Source organism: Nelusetta ayraudi, unplaced genomic scaffold (assembly GCF_046127955.1).
Source record: "Nelusetta ayraudi isolate G7.1 ecotype Tasmania unplaced genomic scaffold, CSIRO-AGI_Nayr_v1 ptg000095l, whole genome shotgun sequence".
Lineage (NCBI taxonomy): Eukaryota > Metazoa > Chordata > Actinopteri > Tetraodontiformes > Monacanthidae > Nelusetta > Nelusetta ayraudi.
In genome coordinates, this window is record NW_027466145.1 from 93,809 (window position 1) to 110,923 (window position 17,115).

The window sequence follows — 17,115 nt, forward strand, 5'->3', positions numbered from 1 at the left end:
AACAGAAACGGTCAAATCTTTGCTGTCAAATCACAAGTTCAGCCTGGTTTGCGAAACACACCCAGGCGACACTGGTTTTGATTTTTTTTTTTTTTTTAATAAATTACTTCAGACATTAACAAAATTAAATGCTTTCATGTTTGTTTGTTTTCAAAATTCAGATGTATTGATATCAAAACTGAACACCAGCAGATGCAAATTCCGCCTCTGAACGCCAGAGGTCAGTGTTTGTACACAGTGCGTGACGTCACTCGATGAGGGCTGCGGGGGTGCTGCTGAAGCTGACATGCACACGAGTCAAACAGCCAAAATCGGAGCGCGTTTGTTTGTGGCAGATAAAACACAAAGCAGGCTGGGCCTTTTTTTTTCTTTTTTTTTGTGTTTTTCTATTTTCACTCAACACCAGAGGTACCTAAGACACGAGGGAGAAGAAGGTAGGGGGCGCTGCGGAGTTAAGAGGGTCCTTCGGTCGCTCAAAGTTCCAGCAGAGTTGTTAAAGGATGGAAGACGGGAGGGGTTGGGTCACGGTTTCATTCAGAGCAAGGTTTACAGGGGGGGTGGGGGAGTGGGGTGAAGGTGTGGTCACATCTACAGGATGAAGGGCAGGATGGGGGAGCGCAGCGGCGGGTAGTCGCGGAACTCCTTCAGGTAACTGCGGTGCTTCCCTTTGGCCCACACCGTCATCTGGATGAAGCCCACCAGGGTGAAGAAGGCCACCGGCAGGCACTGGGTCATCAGCGTGAAGCCGAGCCACGAGCCGAGCTGCAGGGGCGATATTGGAAAAGAGGACAAGGCGACATTAACAGAAAGAAAGTAAGTTAATAGAAACATAGCACTCGCATTCAAATTTTTCCAGTTATTTTTTTTAGGATTAATTTCAAAAATTCATTTTAAATTTGTTTGACATTATATTGACGGGACCAAGACACACAGAAGCAATACTGACAAAAAAAAGAAAGAAGAAAGGTCCACATTTGTCGACGTTTTTCGTTTTGGATCAGTCTTGAGGACGAATGTGACGACTTGGTAAGTGGTCAGTTCTGCATCTCTTCTAAAAATGTTCCGAGGACGTGAAGTTACCTCGTAGGTGTAGTTGGGGCAGGAGACCAGCAGGAAGATCCAGGTGAAGGGGTTCTTGGTGGGGTAGGGGATCTTCCTGGTCTTAGAGCCTGGGGGAAGAGGATGAGGATGAAATACACCAATATAAAGTGATTTCATTCTGCTATGAAATAACAAAGCGACAGAAATAACTTGAATTAAACTGACTATTAAGTTGGAACAACACATAGAAGTTTTTCATTGTTAAAAAAATAACAAAAAAAACTGCACAAGAAAGAATGAAAACCCTCCTACCAGGTGGGCGGAGATTCCGCAGGGCAACGTGGATGGAGAAGTTGCCGATCTGACAGAACTGCAGGCGACAAAAGTCACAAATTATTTCAAACCCGGTGAGTCGGAAACGCAAAACACTCGAGACAAACACCCAGGAGACGGGACGCAGGAAAAGGAGGAGGAGGAGGAGGAACGACGGAACAAAAATAGAGAGAAGCTCACCAAGAAGACGATGAGCGCCAGTCTGATTTGCTGCTCGCCGTAAACTGTGACGGACGGGAAACAGTGAAGATGAGGAACGATGAAACAGCAAAAACAGATGTGTGTGTGTGTGTGTGTGTATGTGCTCACTGGGGGGCGTGTACAGCGGGTGGTTGATGTAGTAGGCCATCCATGCTGCAAAGCCCCAGTAGTAGGTGCAGTTCTGAAGGGGGTGGGGGGTTGGGGGGGTGCAGACAGTTGGGAAAAAAAAAACCCTCAGTGAGTCAGTGAGGCTCCCTCTAGTGGCCGTAGGCGTCACTCACACGAGCGCAGCGCTCAATCCGCTGCAGTCGGGAGAGGTCTTCCCACCTTGAAGATGTTGCGCAGCGGCATGGTTCCGTGGGAGAAGCGGTGGACAAACAGCGTCTCCAGCAGCCTCTTCAAGTAGTGGAAAGAGTGACACATGCAGGCCAGACTGGGGAGAAGCACCGACACCGTGCGTCAATAGTGGGGACACCAAGAGCGCTGCACCGCTTACAGAGTTGAAGAGAGCTCCGAGCACGCAGAGGCACTCCGCAACTGTTGTCACCAAAGAAGGGAGTCAGTCACGTGTGGAGGTGCGCAACGTTAAAAAAAATTTAAAAAAATTTAAAAAGTAACGAAAAATGAAATGGGTCCGATATTTTTTGCAAAATTCACTTTGCCAATTTTTTTCTCTAATGTTTCTCAAACTTGTCAACAGTTCCCCAACAATGATGAAATTCCAAGCACTTCATCTGCTGCCTCCTCTTTTCAGAAAGTGCGATTTGGAACCTGCGGTTCAAGGAATCGGCCCTCTGTGATGTCATAAAAGGGCACCTTTGCTGGGTAGGTGACAACACCCTGGGTCAGTGTTCATTCCACCGCCAATATGGTGGTGGAAAAAAAAAACCCACACACCTCCAGGTCACCTTGATGGTGTCTTCACTAAACACAAGGGTTTCAGCAGGAGGCTGCTAACAGAGGGCTAAACAATCCTGGAGGTTGTTGTCGTGAAAATCAAAATGTGACAAATGGGAATAATTGTGGAGCCAATGGGAGACACTTACTGGACCACCCAGTGTTTGCTGGTGGTGAAGTCGTATTTGGCGGCGTAGATGAAGGGAACCCGGAAGTAGAAGAGCAGGTAGATGACCAGCGGCCCCGCGTACTCCGTCAGGAAGACCTGCAGGCGGGGCAGACGGCCGAGGTCAGAGCCCCGGTGTCACGACAAATCACATCAACGCGTCGTCCGTCCAAACCCACCGTGACCCAGCTAATCTGGGCCCCCAGGTCCCTGAAGTAGAAGGTGGCCGTGGTGCCAACGGGTAGATGCTGCAAAACATCCTCGTCCTTCAGCGACTTCCCCTCTGAGAGACGCACAGAAGAGCGGGGGTTTATTTTTAGGGAGTGAATTACGATTGGAGGACGCGAGCGGCGCCCCAAACGTTCCGGGCGGGTGACTCACTGGGGTCGAGGCGGATGGACTGCCGGGTCGGGTACCACTGAGGGTCTGCAACACACACACACACACACACACACACACACACACACACACACACACACACGGAATTCTGATTCTGAACATAATATAAAGATATTATATCGGATTATATAACAATAATAATAATCATAATGATAACAAGATGTATTTTGGGTGCGACGGCACTCACGGCTCTTGTGGAACATGGACTTGATCTCCCCGATGGTGGCATTGGGCTCAACCTGCAGGGGGTGACAGTGAATAAATGGAGGCAGAGGGGAACACAAGCGCGCACACACACACACACACACACCAGATAATAACCATGTTTTCCATCCAGGATGATGATGATGATCAGATGTAAATTTAGCTCTGGCTGTGCCCACCACCACACACCCAGCGGGCCAAGGGCCTTCAACAACAGCTGGTAGCAGAATTTTAAAGACTTTTGTTGCGGGGGCAAGCTGAGCCAATGCGAACACACACACACACACACACACACACACACACACACACACACACACACACACACACACACACACACACACACACACACACACACACACACACACACACACACACACGATGGTCTCCAAATACAATGGCAGCAAAACGGCTCGTTTTGCTTAGAAATGAAAGGTGGAAGGCAAACCAACCAAAACAGCAGCGCAAAGCATTTATTTTTAAATGTAGGTGCTATAAAAACATGGCAGTGTTATATAGATAACTGTAAATAATCCAACTGGTTTTACTTCATTACTCTATAAGTATTTTGTTTTACCTTTTACTTTTTTTTTTATTCTTAATGAATATCATTTTTCTTCTCTTTTGCACTCCACTTTGTTGCTGTATTTATGCTAATTTCCCCAATGTGAGACTATTAAAGGCTTCTATTCTATTCGATTCGATTATCTTCGAGTCTCTGAATGAAAAAGTTCGAGGAGCTTTTTATCCTTTCACAAACAAGACTCGAGTGCAGTTTGGAATGAATTTGCTCCAGAAATGAAGCCCCAGAGATGAAAGAAAGAACTCCTCTCCCGCTGGCTCAACCTGCAGCCAAGTTCATTACCGAGAGCTCAGTTCTGAACTCTTGCTCATCCAAGTTCAACACTGCAGTGAAGATTCTTCTTTTTCTTTCCTTCCAGTGCCGCCTGCCTTATCCGTCCTGTTTTATCAGCCGTTGGACTTTCTGACCTTTGGCTGCGGTGATGAACTCTGATCCACAGGATTTTATGTGCAGTGCGTGAAAAGCCACTTGCACAACCAAAGCGCCAGAACCTGGACCTGGACTTAGCCTTGGGAGATGGTGGGGGGGAGGGGGGCACAGGTGGACGTTGGGACTACATAGGAACTGGAAGGACGTCCAGTTTCCATGACGGCTAAAGCATTTTTAAATTCACAATTTAAAATGTTGTTTTTTTTCTTCCCAGCCGACAACGTGGCAGAAAGTTCCCGAAACTGTGCAACGCTATCAACCACCCACCTCCTCCCTGTCCCCCTCCCCTCCCCAATGCATCACCAGAGGGGCTTGCAGATTTAGGGCTTCAGTTTCTTCTCGAGCATTTGACATTTACGACACCAGTGGCAGGTTTCTCCAAACATTTTCGCGGTAAGCTGATATTCCAGCGGAGCCCAGAGGCGCTTGGCGGCTCTGACTGAGCACTGTTGGGACGCACCAGGGAGACAGGAAAAGAAAAAAAATAATGCAGGTGCCTTTCTAATGTTCAACACCATTCAGGCCCACTGACAGATGGATTAAGAATTAGCAGATTGGTACAATAAGCAGAGATAATTGTACAGAGACAGCTTGTTTGAAACACGCTGAAACAAGTTGAGGCCATGAAGACCTTCGGATGGGAGGCTCCCCGTGTGTGTGCGTGTGTGTGTGTGTGTGTGTGTGTGTGTGTGTGTGTGTGTGTGTGTGTCCTTCCAGACAGAGGAGGACGAGTCAATTCACTGTTGCCAACGTGAAGGAGCAACGTTAGCGGAGTCCCGCTGACTCGCTTGACTCGGGACAATTTCAGCAGGGTGACATCACTGAGAAAGCCCCCAACAACCCCCCCCCCCCCCAACCCGCCCACCTCCACCCAAACCCCACCGTGACCTCGCCAGCTCCTTCTAGAGGCTTCGCTCGCTGCTGGGATCTCCACCAAGCAGCCTGCGCTGCAAACCCAGACGGGAGTTTTATTTCCACCCCAGCAGTCTCCTTGGCCGGCCGGTCAGCTGGCTGGTTGGTTGAGTGCCATCAGACTACATTAGGAAACAAAAAAAAAAACATGGCCTGCCTGCCTGCCAGTCTTATCACATCCACAATCCACAGGAGTGAAGGCCGCACAGGTTATCGCTGTGGAAACTTTGCTGATGTGACGACGGGGCAGAAACCCAGAATGGATTAAGGTTCCTCATTTCTGGGCTTCAGGTGGCGTAACAAAGAAAAGTGGCAGGACGCCTTTTGGCCCGACAATCGACCCAAAAGTGGCGTCTGTGAATCCACACGTCTAAATGCACTCCGAGCGGCTAGCGGACAGGGAAGGTGGAGGTGGTGGTGGTGGGGACAGGGGGTGGTTAGGGGCGCACACACCTTCCTAGGGTCAGGCTCTAATGATACCAGGCCCTCGGCTGAGATAAGACAGTGGAGGGACCAAAGTTTTACTGAACGCACCCAGCGAGGACAAGGGGGCGGGGGGGCTGAGCAGCTTTTGACTGTCGGCTCAACAACAACAACAGTTATGTCACTCACTCACACCAAAATAAAAAAAAACCCTATTGGGCCTATTGGGTTTCCTGGTTGGCTGGAACACGTCTCCCACTTCCTGTTTGTGCATCCCTCCTTCGTTACGCGGAGTGACTGAGGGCAGCAACAGTGTGAGTAATGTGTGCAAAAAAACAAAACAAAAACAAACAGGGGTGTTGCATTTAGTGTGTGTGTGTGTGTGTGTTCTTTGCATCTCTCTGGGAGCAGCAGTCGGCTCAGCCGGGCTTCTGGGAAACACAGAGCGGAACGTGCAAGAAACGCTGGACGAGGACAAAGTTGAAACACACACACACACACACACACACACACACACACACACACACACACACACACACACACACACAGGGGCAGGCAGACAGAGAACGGGGTGGAAGTGGTGGTGGTGGGGGGGGGGGGTCTCTCTCACCTTGTCCAGGAAGCAGAGCTTCTCCTTGGTCTTGGCATCCAGGATCTCCACCTCGAAGAAAACGACAGCTTTTTTAGCCTTTTTGGCCGGCTTGCGTTTCACCGTCAGCGGCACCGCCGCCACCACCGCCGCCCCGTTGCTGGGTTTTTTACCGCCGGTGGCCTCAAGCGCGAGCGTGTCCATAGTTCTACGCCTCTCCTCCTCCTCCTCCTCCTCCTCCTCCTGCTGCTGCTTCTCCTCTTCTTGCTCCTCCCCCTCCTCCTCCTCCTCCTGAGCTTCTCTTCCTCCTCAACTCGTCCCTGCCAGCCGTCCCAGACCCCTCGCCAGACCGCACAGGACCGAGGGCGGCAGCGCTCAGCTGCCCATATAAATCTGTCCGTGCCCACCCTCGACCCTGCGCTGCCCCCCCACCCCACCCTCATCTTCCTCCCCTCGTCACTCTCTCTCCCTCCCTCCTTCCTCGCTCCTCTCCCGTTACTTCCCTCCTGGTGGGCTGCTTTATTTAACTACCCCCCCCACCGCCCCCTCCATGCCCAGCATCCACATATGCCACATGTGTGTGTGCACAGTTGCACACGCAGGAATGCTCAGCATCCGCCGCTCGGCCCCCAATGGCGGCGGTGACCCCTGAGGTGTGTAGGTGTGTGTGTGTGTGTGTGTGTGTGTGTGTGTGTGTGTGTGTGTGTGTGTGGACCTGATGATCACCCCCCCCCCAACCCCTGTGGATAAGTGGGACGGTGGAGGATACTGACAGCCAGGTTCCCGCTACTGACCGACAGCTAAATATAAACAGCTGCTGCTGCTGCTGCTTCACCACATGAACCTGAAGCACCCCGGCTCCGTCAGCCACCCAGGGAGTCTCCCTGCCACCCCCCACTGCTGCCACCAAGACGCGATAATACCCCCCGCCCCCTCCGTCTGAGGGATTAGACGAGGGCATTCCCCGAACCCCCCTCCGCCCCTCCTCCTCCTCCTCCTCCCCCGTCAGCCCCTCCCAGCCCGTGGGGACGCACTCTCCATCTTGAATGAAAGACACGCAGAGACAAGTGGACTGCTGGTCTGCTGGTCTGCTGGTCTGCGTGGTTCCCAACTCGGATACGTTCCTAGTCCGATATCGAAAAATTCTAATTGACTGTGCTGGCCAAGCCTGTGGCCACACAGCAAAGACAGTCACCCTCTCCACCTACACTTCATTTATGGTCTATTCAGTTTATGTATAGTCTGTTTACGTAACTATCTGAATCCCTTTAAGCACAAATAAGTTCAACATGGCACTTCCTGGCAAAAAACTCTCCCTTATGGGGCCCAAGACCATACAGTGATTTAATGCACAGCGTGTACGGCGACGAGACACACAGCTGCTACCCGTGACTACACGCTGTGTGTTGGCACCCTCGGAGAGCCAGGCACTGACGGAGAGCCAGGCACCGACAGAGAGCCGCTGGTGGAATCAGCTCAACTGCAGCAGTACGTACGCTTCTGCTGAAAGTTTTTAGAAATTCTGATTGTACAAAGCGCTTTGAGACGTCTGATGTGATTTAGCGCTGTACAAATAAAAGTTGTTGTAAAGTTGTATAAAAATAAAGTATTACTTGAAAATTTTCAACATAGTTTTGATAGAGTTAACATTTTTGTTTCAAGTCAACTCACTTTTCTGTAGCTGATCAAAAACAGATATTTTAAATATCTGATGCTAAAAAAAAAAAAAAAGCTCTCCAAATGACTGCATTGGAGTTTTGATATAATATTGTACAGCATTGGTGCCAAACCCTGGCCTGTGGCCCAAATTTGGCCTGCAGCGTAATTATATTTGGCCCATGTGGCAATAATCAATGACTACTAGCGCAGGCCCTCTGGTATTATACAGCACATGTAGGGCTAATACTACAAATCCCAGAATGCTCTGCTGTTATTCTGGCCGACCACTTGCTTAGACTATGAGTAACATTTTCTTTGTGCACTTTTTCTTGCTGATCCAAGGTATGGACTTGAATGGCTTGTACATTCATTAAAGAATTTGAAATTCAATTTTGCAGGTGTGCAATATGAAGTTTCTTATTGTATAGTATTGAGTGTTGCTAGCCATATTCAGTGTTGAAGCAAAACTTGTTTGGGTCTATATTAAAATATGTAATATCCGGAAGAAGAATTTTCTTTTCAATAAATATTAATGTTGGTCCAAGTTTTAAAATTCAGCCCACTGTTTATTTGCGTTTGACGCCACTCTTGTACAGTTTTCATTTCAGGAAACATTTTAACCTGAAATCTCGATTTTAGCTTTTTTCCTTCTTTATTTAAAAAAAAAAAAAAAAAACTTAATTAACACGAAACTCAGGCAGTTGATCAGCTCGGCATGTTGGAACTCGCTGCCTTGAAAAATAACAAACCGTGGCTGAGCTGGCTCGCCCAGTGGAAACTCGAGATCCACCACAGCCTAAATCTGGCAGGCCACACGGCACAGCGGATACGTGGGGAAGTAGGGGGGGGTGTGGGCGGGTAAAGCCTCAGTCTCAGTTTCCTGTGTGCCAGGCATTGCCCGATATCACTGCCCCTCCCTGCTCTAAATAGAGCCCTGCTCTGGCACTGGCACTCAGTTGGGTCCGGGGTGAAGCAGGGATAAATCGCTTTCACTCGCTACTCCAACTACTTTTCCTGCCGTTGTTCATCGGGATCGTCTGCATGAGGGTAAGACGACACTTTCTCAATTCATTCAAGAATTATTATTTTTTTTTTAACTATGTCTATATTTTTATGTTATGTTTATATTATTTGGGATCAGGGTAAATTTTGCCTTTTTTTTTCGCTGTGCAGTGGGTGTTTTTGTACACAATGTGGAAACGTAGGATACCGTAAGTGTAAAGACCTACAGGGCCATCTGTGTGAAAGTTGTTCTCGTTCTTTGGTGCAAAGACTGAAACTAGGAATCTTTTTTTTTTTACTCAATTTGTCATCAAATTGATAGATTTCAACACAATCATGTTGTTTATGTATTACGATAACATGTTGCGATGATTAAATGTGGGACAACGGTGACATGCGACTTGACGACATTAAATCAGCTTGAAATAATTTCTTTAAATGGACAAATGCAACAGGGTAAATTACAGTTTACTCTGACATTACAGGTTGCACACCTGTTAGCAATGGTGCACGTCGTTCTCTTCAAATCCTGCACTTGCAATTATGCATTTATTTATTTATTACATTTACAAACGTGTATGCAGGTACAGGTACAGGTATGCACTTTATTTCCTATCTGCATTTTCTGACTCTTCGGAAGTTCACTGGAGAGAGATACCGAGGTACAGGTATGCACTTTATTTCCTATCTGCATTTTCTGACTCTTCGGAAGTTCACTGGAGAGAGATACCGAGGTACAGGTATGCACTTTATTTCCTATCTGCATTTTCTGACTCTTCGGAAGTTCACTGGAGAGAGATACCGCAATATTACCACTCATCTACGTTGACATGTATGAAAACAAACGTCAAAGCAATCACGTTGTTCAACTACTCGGAGATGTTGTGAAAGCCAAGGCTGTCGACAAAAGGGTGGGGTCGGGGGGGGACACCAGAGGAGTCAGTGGCTGATTCGGTTTCTGACAAACTACTCAGAATCCGGTCTGTTGGGATTTCAGAGGGGTGAAATCACCATTTAAGGTGCAGCGGGGCTGTCACTGGCGGACTGTATGGGTGCAGAATGGCATTAACTACAAGTCTGTTCTGTTCCCTTTCATCTACAGATCGTTATTTTTTTTTCCCCTCTTCGTAACTGACTGATAACGGACGATTAATAATCAAGGCTCACTTGACTGTTCACCCGCATTATTAGGTAATGGCGAGATAAGAAGTGTAACGACTCAGTCGAGCCAGAGAGGGCGATAGTAAGAGGAATTTCATTTGCACGGACGCCAGTGTTGTTAGCCGCATTCGTTTATGTAGACTTACAGCTAATATCAAGATAATACTTATAAAAGGTATGCAGAATTCGCCACAACTGCGGGCGGGGTTTGGCTAAGTGTTTAAACAACAGCCACTGAGACCGCTAACTTGCAAGACCACAAAAATCCCCGGTCACAGCAACTAGCATGACAGGCGGTGTAGCCGCCGCAGCAGCAGCAGCATGCGTGCCTCGATGCTAATGGCTTACAAGCAACAGATTTCACAAGTTTGGGCGTGCTTGGCTACTGTTTGGTTTTGTCGTGGAATATCCAAAATATCTAGCAAATTAAATTGGGACACCGCGAAGCCGCCCATTGAAGGTTTAGAGTTTCACAGACAGCGCTTACCTCGTAGTGCTTCATCTTGGCAATTGGCACCCACTGTCTTAATATCCGCGGTGAGTGACAGAGCGGCCGCCAATCAGCGGAGTGATATAGGACGGTTGACCGGCGTCGAGGCGGGAACTAAGACGGAGCTGTGCCCAATAAGCGCACGAAGAATTCGGGCGATTCCGCCCACAATATTCCAAGAACCAATAAGATTTGGAAGCAGACGGAGAGGTCGCGGCATGGCCTGTGTGCGCTGACTAAAGTAGGTGGTTTGTGCGCATGCTCCCTGGCTCTGTGTGGCGGTGAGCATCAGCGTTTGTGTTGATTTCTGTTTATTTTAATAGTAAATACTGTAGTTTGTTTTTTTTTTTGTTTTTTTTTTTTAGAAATAAAATTACTACACCTTTCCTTTTAGTTTTAGTCTAAACGTTTTACTTGACAAAATATAATGCAGTTCACATTTGTTTTTTACTCTGAAATAATGTTTTTGTTGTTGTTGTATGTATTGTGAACTTCGTAATCTAATAAAAGTTTGCCATTTTCTTCATATGTTGTCATTTTTATCGTCCCGGAACCAATTTTATTCTGTGTGGTTCATCGCTCCCCCTATAAAAGGATGTAATCAAAATAGCGAGGACATAAAAAAACACACATTCAACAGCACATGCTGGTGTCGAGTGTGACACATCTCAGCACTATAACGTGGCCCCAAATTAACCACAAAGTCAAATATTGATAACCACACTCAGGAAGGAGTCACTGAAAACAAGTCTATAGAACAAAATAAGGAGCTTCCATTGTTTTGAAAGCAGCCAGGACCCCAAGGTCACAAGTGTCCTGTCCTGCCCTGCCTGCAAATAGAAAAGCTTTATATTTAGAGGAGCCATAGAGCAATGCCCTACATATCAGCAGAGTAGCAGATGGTATTAATAGGCTTAGATCTTAGAGGGCCACACCCAACTTTCAAACCATTCTTACAACAGTAAAAGCAGAGGATTCATTTTTGTGCGGCGCTTTCAGAAGACAAGAAGAGTCACCAGGCCACCTTTACTGAGGCCTCACAATTCTATTAACATATGAACTGTGACAATTGATAGTCTAATTTAACAATATAAGCGATAGCACATGACAATACGTAGAGAAATAAAAGGTTGAGTGACAGGTTAGAATTTGTTTCTCATGATGTGCCTGTGTGTTTAATAATGATTAATCTGAAAATGCTGAGATTCTGACATTGAAGAATGATTTTCTTTCGTGTGTATACATACAATCTCTTGCATTTAATCCTTTTATCCCACAGCAGTACGTGAACATGCAGCGTGGCGTCACGGTGGGCGTGTCCCTCGCTGAAAGATGACAGCCGAGCCTGTTCAGGCGTGTTGGAGAAAACTCTGGAAGTTTCCGCGCCGTTTATAAGGAAAATCTCCCGGAGTGAGTGGAGTCACAGCAGTCGGACAGTTTTCACCGGGGAGCGCGTAAGGTTGGCGGGGAGCGAACAGCCAGCCGGATTGGTCAGGAACGGAAAAATGGGAAAGGACTACTACGACATTCTGGGAATTCAGAAAGACGCGTCGGAGGACGACATCAAGAAGGCTTATCGCAAGCAGGCGCTGCGATACCACCCCGACAAGAACAAGTCGCCGGGAGCCGAGGACAAATTCAAGGAAATCGCCGAAGCCTACGACGTTTTGAGCGACCCCAAGAAGAAGGACATCTACGACCGCTTCGGAGAGGAAGGTAAGTTTCACCGAGTGTCAAGCCGTGCCATGAGGGAAGGGAAGCGAGGGCGTCGGGGTGGCGCGAGGTTCACAACAGCGAACTTTACGACTCTGTTTTATGGGCAAGTACGTGAGTTGAGCAATGGGAGGTTAGGAAGAAGAAGAAAAAAAAATACAATTTGGAACGAGCACTAAACTATTAGAGGGACGTTTGTGTTGTCCCGCTCGGGTGTCATGGCGCTGCCAGCCTGAACCAGGGCGCTCCGTCCTCCTGGTGCTCCCTCCAGAGAGGCGAGGCTGGGAAGCTGGTTCCGCGTTGATGCCAAAGGGGAATTAACCGGAGTTCATACACAGGGGAAAGAAGCTGCTGCTGCTGCTGCTGCTGCTGCTGCTGCCGCCGCTTGGCTGCGTGACGTCACTGTGGCGGCTTCGCCTCTCTGGCGGAGGTGGTGGTCAACTGACAGCAGTTGGTTGCCTCTTTATAAGGTGCATTCCAGCGGCATAACCTCGCTGCTGTCACTCACACATGGGGGGAGTCATTGGTTCGGATCCGAAGCCCCGGACAGGTGCGACCAGCGCGGTCGCGCTTTCCGCCTCAACACCGGTAGTCGTAACCCGGTGGCGGTTTGCCGCTGAAAACATACCGCGTGTGTGAGAGTGAAGGCGATTGATCCGTTGTCATGGCAGCAGCAGCATTGTTTATGTCAACATCACAGCGGCCCTCGTACGTCTAAATTATACAGATGAAACGGAACAATATCTAACATGGATAACCTTCATCTCACTCCCAAGAACGAGCTGTTGTGGAATTATATTTGTTTAAAAAAAAACAAACAAAAAAAAAACTGTGCTTTGATTTATTCACTGTCCATGACTTGAGAAGTCACAGGGCTCTTTGTTAAATCGTAAAAACCAAGTTTGGTCTCAAATAAATTAAATCAGTGATTGTAATGACATTTTTAAATAAGACTTTGATGATCACTATAAAAGTGCTGTGGTCAATACAAAATATACTACATAACTGTCCTTGTTTACAAAAGCTTCCTTTTAAAATAGATGCTGGTGCTATTATTAATATTATTATTATTATTAATAATAATATTAGTAGTAGTAGTAGTAGTAGTATTATCATTGTGTTGAAATAATTCTGGTCAACATTAGTTGTAAAAGTGCTCGATGATGCTACTCGGACAGTTCTAAACGGCAGTTGAGAAGGAGGCTGTTGTGCGTTCGTGGTATGAGAGTCACTGCAGTTACAGCTGCAGAATTTTGAAGGTTTGTGCCACATTTTGTAATGCAGGTTTCGTCGCCATGGTTTGCTACAAAAATATTTTGTACATATTTCACACAGTCCAAACTCCAGTCAGGTTAACGGACTACTCCAAATTGTCCGTAGGTGAGAGTGTGGGTGGTTGTTGGCACGCTGCTTAACTTTTGGCAAAGGGTGTAGCCTGCCTTTCACATGGGAGTGGTGACAGGTGGGATCATCTCCAGCACCAAAAAATGAAAAAAAAGAAAAACACTCAACACTCAAGTGTCCATCTCAACGATGTTTAACAGTCTCACTGGCAGGCAACTTGTACCAAGCACAGACAGGTCTTCCTCAGTGTGCATGCTCGTCCAGGAAATGGCCTCATTATATACAGTAGATTCATCTTCAAACGCAGGTGTATTCATTTAGCTTGTGGTCTTAAATTAATTTTAAAAAAAAATGTTTTAAAATAAATGTTCAATTCATTTCACATGAAAATAAACTTAACTGAAAAAAGCCGGTATTAATACAACAACATAATAATTTTTTCCTCATCAAAGTCTGCGAAAGAAAACAACTTAAGATAAGTTCCTCATTCATGACACTAGGTCAGGCGTGGGCAAACTGCGGCCTGCGGGCCATTTGTGGCCTGTTAAGCTTTTTAATCCGGCTCACCGAACTTAAAGAAATGATATTAATAGTAAGTAAGTCATAAAATATCTATGGTCCATCCATTTTCTCAGTGTTAAGAGTCATTTTAATAAAGAGATAAATACAGTGGGGCCTCAAAGGCAGATATTTTGTTGTAACTTTGATCTGGTTCATTTTCAATTGACCTTAAATCACATGTTTTCTACATATCCCATGAAGTATTTTTTCCTCCTGTGGTGGGTCACCAAAACACTCCATCCATCTGCTCCTGCTCCGGCCCCTCTTGTCGAATTTTGGAACCCACTGTGGCCCACCAGCCCTTACTAAACTAATCCCACGTGTCCCACAGGTCTGAAGGGTGGAGGAGGCCCCCCTGGTGGTGGTGGTGGCGGCGGCGGTGGCGGTCCCGGCAACTTCAGCTACTCCTTCCAGGGCGACCCTCATGTCATCTTCGAGGAGTTCTTCGGTGGTCGGAACCCCTTCGGCCAGTTCTTCGGCGGCCGCAACGGAGGCCTGGACGAGGACATGGACACCAACGACCCCTTCACCCGCTTCGGGATGGGGGGCGGCAGCGGGATGGGGGGTGGTTTCCCGAGCTCCTTCAGCTCGGGCATGGGAGGACTGGGCGGCCACGGCAGCGTGGTCAAGAAGCAGCAGGACCCCCCCGTGGTCCACGACCTCCAGGTGACCCTGGAGGAGGTCCTGGCCGGCGGCACCAAGAAGATGAAGATCTCGCGCAAGCGGCTCAACCCGGACGGCCGCACGATACGCAGGGAGGACAAGATCCTGGAGGTGCAGATCAAGAAGGGCTGGAAGGAGGGAACCAAGATCACCTTCCCCAAGGAGGGCGACGAGACGCCCACCAACATTCCTGCCGACGTGGTGTTCGTGCTGAAGGACAAGCCGCACCCCGTGTTCCGGCGCGACGGCTCCGACATCATTTACCCGGCCAAGATCTCACTCAGAGATGTGAGTTTTTCTTTTGTTCCCCTTGTTATTGGTCATACAGGGCGACACGGTGGTGCAGTGATTAGCACTGTCGATGGATGGTCATACACAAAACAAATGATTGAACAACATTGATTGGTTGATTGATTGATCTGTTGTTTTTTTTTAAGTGTAAAACACTTTGGTGCCCAGCCATCATCATATTAGAGACCGACAAACATAACACAACCTTTAAAGAACAAAATAGGAGAGGAGCCAATCAAACCTTTTGGCAGATGGGATACAAAAAGAAGAAGAAAACAACGTAACGGCAACAGTAGACATACTAAACAGCAACAGTGAAAGGACAGTGTGTGTATGTGGGGCTTATTTCAATATTTGAATAAGTTCTCCGCAGGGCTCCAGACTGGGCCGACCTGCTCGCATTGGTGGTTGCCACTAGAATTTGAGACGGTGCGAGTGAATTTTTCCATCTAACTCACGCTTGTGCCACTGGTGTAAGGATACTGGGCAAAATAATTTCTTAAAATATTTATTTTTAAATTTTATATTTTGTTGCTGACTTCCGATCTGATTCATGGATCAGAAGTTTGTGCTCCTAGTTAAAAAAAAAAAGAGAGAGAGAGAGAGAGAGACTGGTGGGTAGGTTTGACAGATGGGTATACAGTATGTACAGTATATGTGTCTTTGAAACCCCACGGTATGTAGCTCTTTATTGAGATGGCTCTTAAACCGCTGAAAAAATGGGTGAAATGCAGCTATTTTATAGCTTTCCAACTGTTAATACAATTCCATCAAGTTCGGCTGGGCCGGTTTAAAAAGCTTAACGGGCTGCTTATGGCCCCCGGGCCGTATTTTGACCACGCCTGGCTTCGATAGGTCAGAGAGGTTTGAGGCGATTAATCAGGAGAGAGACGTCACAGATGGAAGTTACTTTTGCAAGGACAGAAACACCCAACACACATTCTGTCTATCGTTCTCCATTAACAACCCTCCCGTCTCTCCTTTTTTTTTTACCCCCCCCCCCCCCCCCCCCCCAGGCCCTGTGCGGCTCGACGGTCAGCGCGCCAACCCTGGAGGGCCGCACGCTCAGCGTGTCCACCACGGACGTCGTGCAGCCGGGGACCAAGCGCCGCATCTCGGGGGAGGGGCTGCCGTACCCCAAGCGGCCTGAGCGGCGCGGCGACCTCATTGTGGAGTACGAGGTCCGCTTCCCCGAGAGGCTGAGCCAGAGTGCCCGCGACACCATCGCTCAGGTGCTGCCGCGCTCGTGAGCCCTGAGTTCCTGAAGCACCCGGAGCTCCTGGAGCACCTGGAGAACCCGGAGCTCCTGCAGCTCCTGCAGCTCCTTCAGCACCTGCAGCACCTGCAGCTTCTGGAGCTCCAGCACAACCTGCAGCACCTGCAGCACCTGCATGACCACCTCAGGACTTTCCTACGACCACACACTTTATTTTTTTGCTGCCAAAGACTTTTTTTTTTTTTTTTTTTTTTTTTTTTTTAATTTTGCAGACATTAACGTGGTGCTAAAAAAACAACAACACTATTGTGCGACCCCCCCACCCCCACCCCTGAGTAATCTGCTTACCCCTGCAGCATTTCACAGGCTAAAATGTATATATGGCTGAAATTGTTGGGGTCGATGAATAGATTTATTTTTCATTTGGATGAGAATAAAGTGTATAAATACATGTCTGGTTTTCCTGTGGGAAGCGTTTGTTATAAAGATTCTCTTCAAGAAGGATGTTTGAGTTTTTCCTGTTTTTTTTTTTTGAAAATGACAAAGGATTGTTTCATGATTTATTTATTTTTTGTCTCGTCGTGATCATGATGATTTTTTTTATGAGTCGCTTGTAAAATGCTTTCCTTGTCTGGATAAATAAGAGTTACACGCTGATTTTGCACACTGGCAAGTGAAAAGGCTCGAAGGCAGAGTTTTGAAATTGTTGAAAACCTGCCGGGAGCCGGATAAGATAAAGACTTTGTCTCCACTCTCTCCTGGTTTTATCAGTCTGGACAGAGTGGCTTCTCTTTTCTTGCACAAATATTTTGTTTTATAAATTCAGCGTTTAAAAAAAAAA

At 47.5% G+C, this 17,115-nt stretch overlaps 2 protein-coding genes across 3 annotated transcripts; one reads left to right on the forward strand and one right to left on the reverse strand.

Annotated features, from left to right (window-relative positions):
• Nucleotides 1-75: 75 nt before the first annotated feature.
• Nucleotides 76-10,812, reverse strand: tecrb (trans-2,3-enoyl-CoA reductase b). Of its 2 annotated transcripts, XM_076047755.1 has the most exons (12): nucleotides 10,484-10,812; nucleotides 6,196-6,246; nucleotides 3,225-3,276; nucleotides 3,020-3,064; nucleotides 2,818-2,921; nucleotides 2,622-2,737; nucleotides 1,903-2,008; nucleotides 1,684-1,756; nucleotides 1,555-1,598; nucleotides 1,354-1,411; nucleotides 1,081-1,169; nucleotides 76-762 (listed from the first exon to the last, which is right to left on the reverse strand). In XM_076047755.1, the coding sequence occupies exons 1-12, from the start codon at nucleotides 10,496-10,498 to the stop codon at nucleotides 589-591; spliced, it is 927 nt and encodes a 308-aa protein (XP_075903870.1). In that variant the 5' UTR covers nucleotides 10,499-10,812; the 3' UTR covers nucleotides 76-588. The 2 variants fall into 2 exon arrangements, with proteins under 2 accessions (XP_075903870.1, XP_075903869.1); XM_076047754.1 differs by lacking the exon at nucleotides 10,484-10,812 and having other exon boundaries at nucleotides 6,196-6,505.
• A 991-nt stretch (nucleotides 10,813-11,803) lies between these two features.
• LOC142902570 (dnaJ homolog subfamily B member 1-like) lies at nucleotides 11,804-16,780 on the forward strand. The gene is made up of 4 exons (XM_076047768.1): nucleotides 11,804-12,202; nucleotides 14,436-15,055; nucleotides 16,075-16,364; nucleotides 16,437-16,780. The coding sequence occupies exons 1-3, from the start codon at nucleotides 11,992-11,994 to the stop codon at nucleotides 16,306-16,308; spliced, it is 1,065 nt and encodes a 354-aa protein (XP_075903883.1). The 5' UTR covers nucleotides 11,804-11,991; the 3' UTR covers nucleotides 16,309-16,364; nucleotides 16,437-16,780.
• Nucleotides 16,781-17,115: the final 335 nt, after the last annotated feature.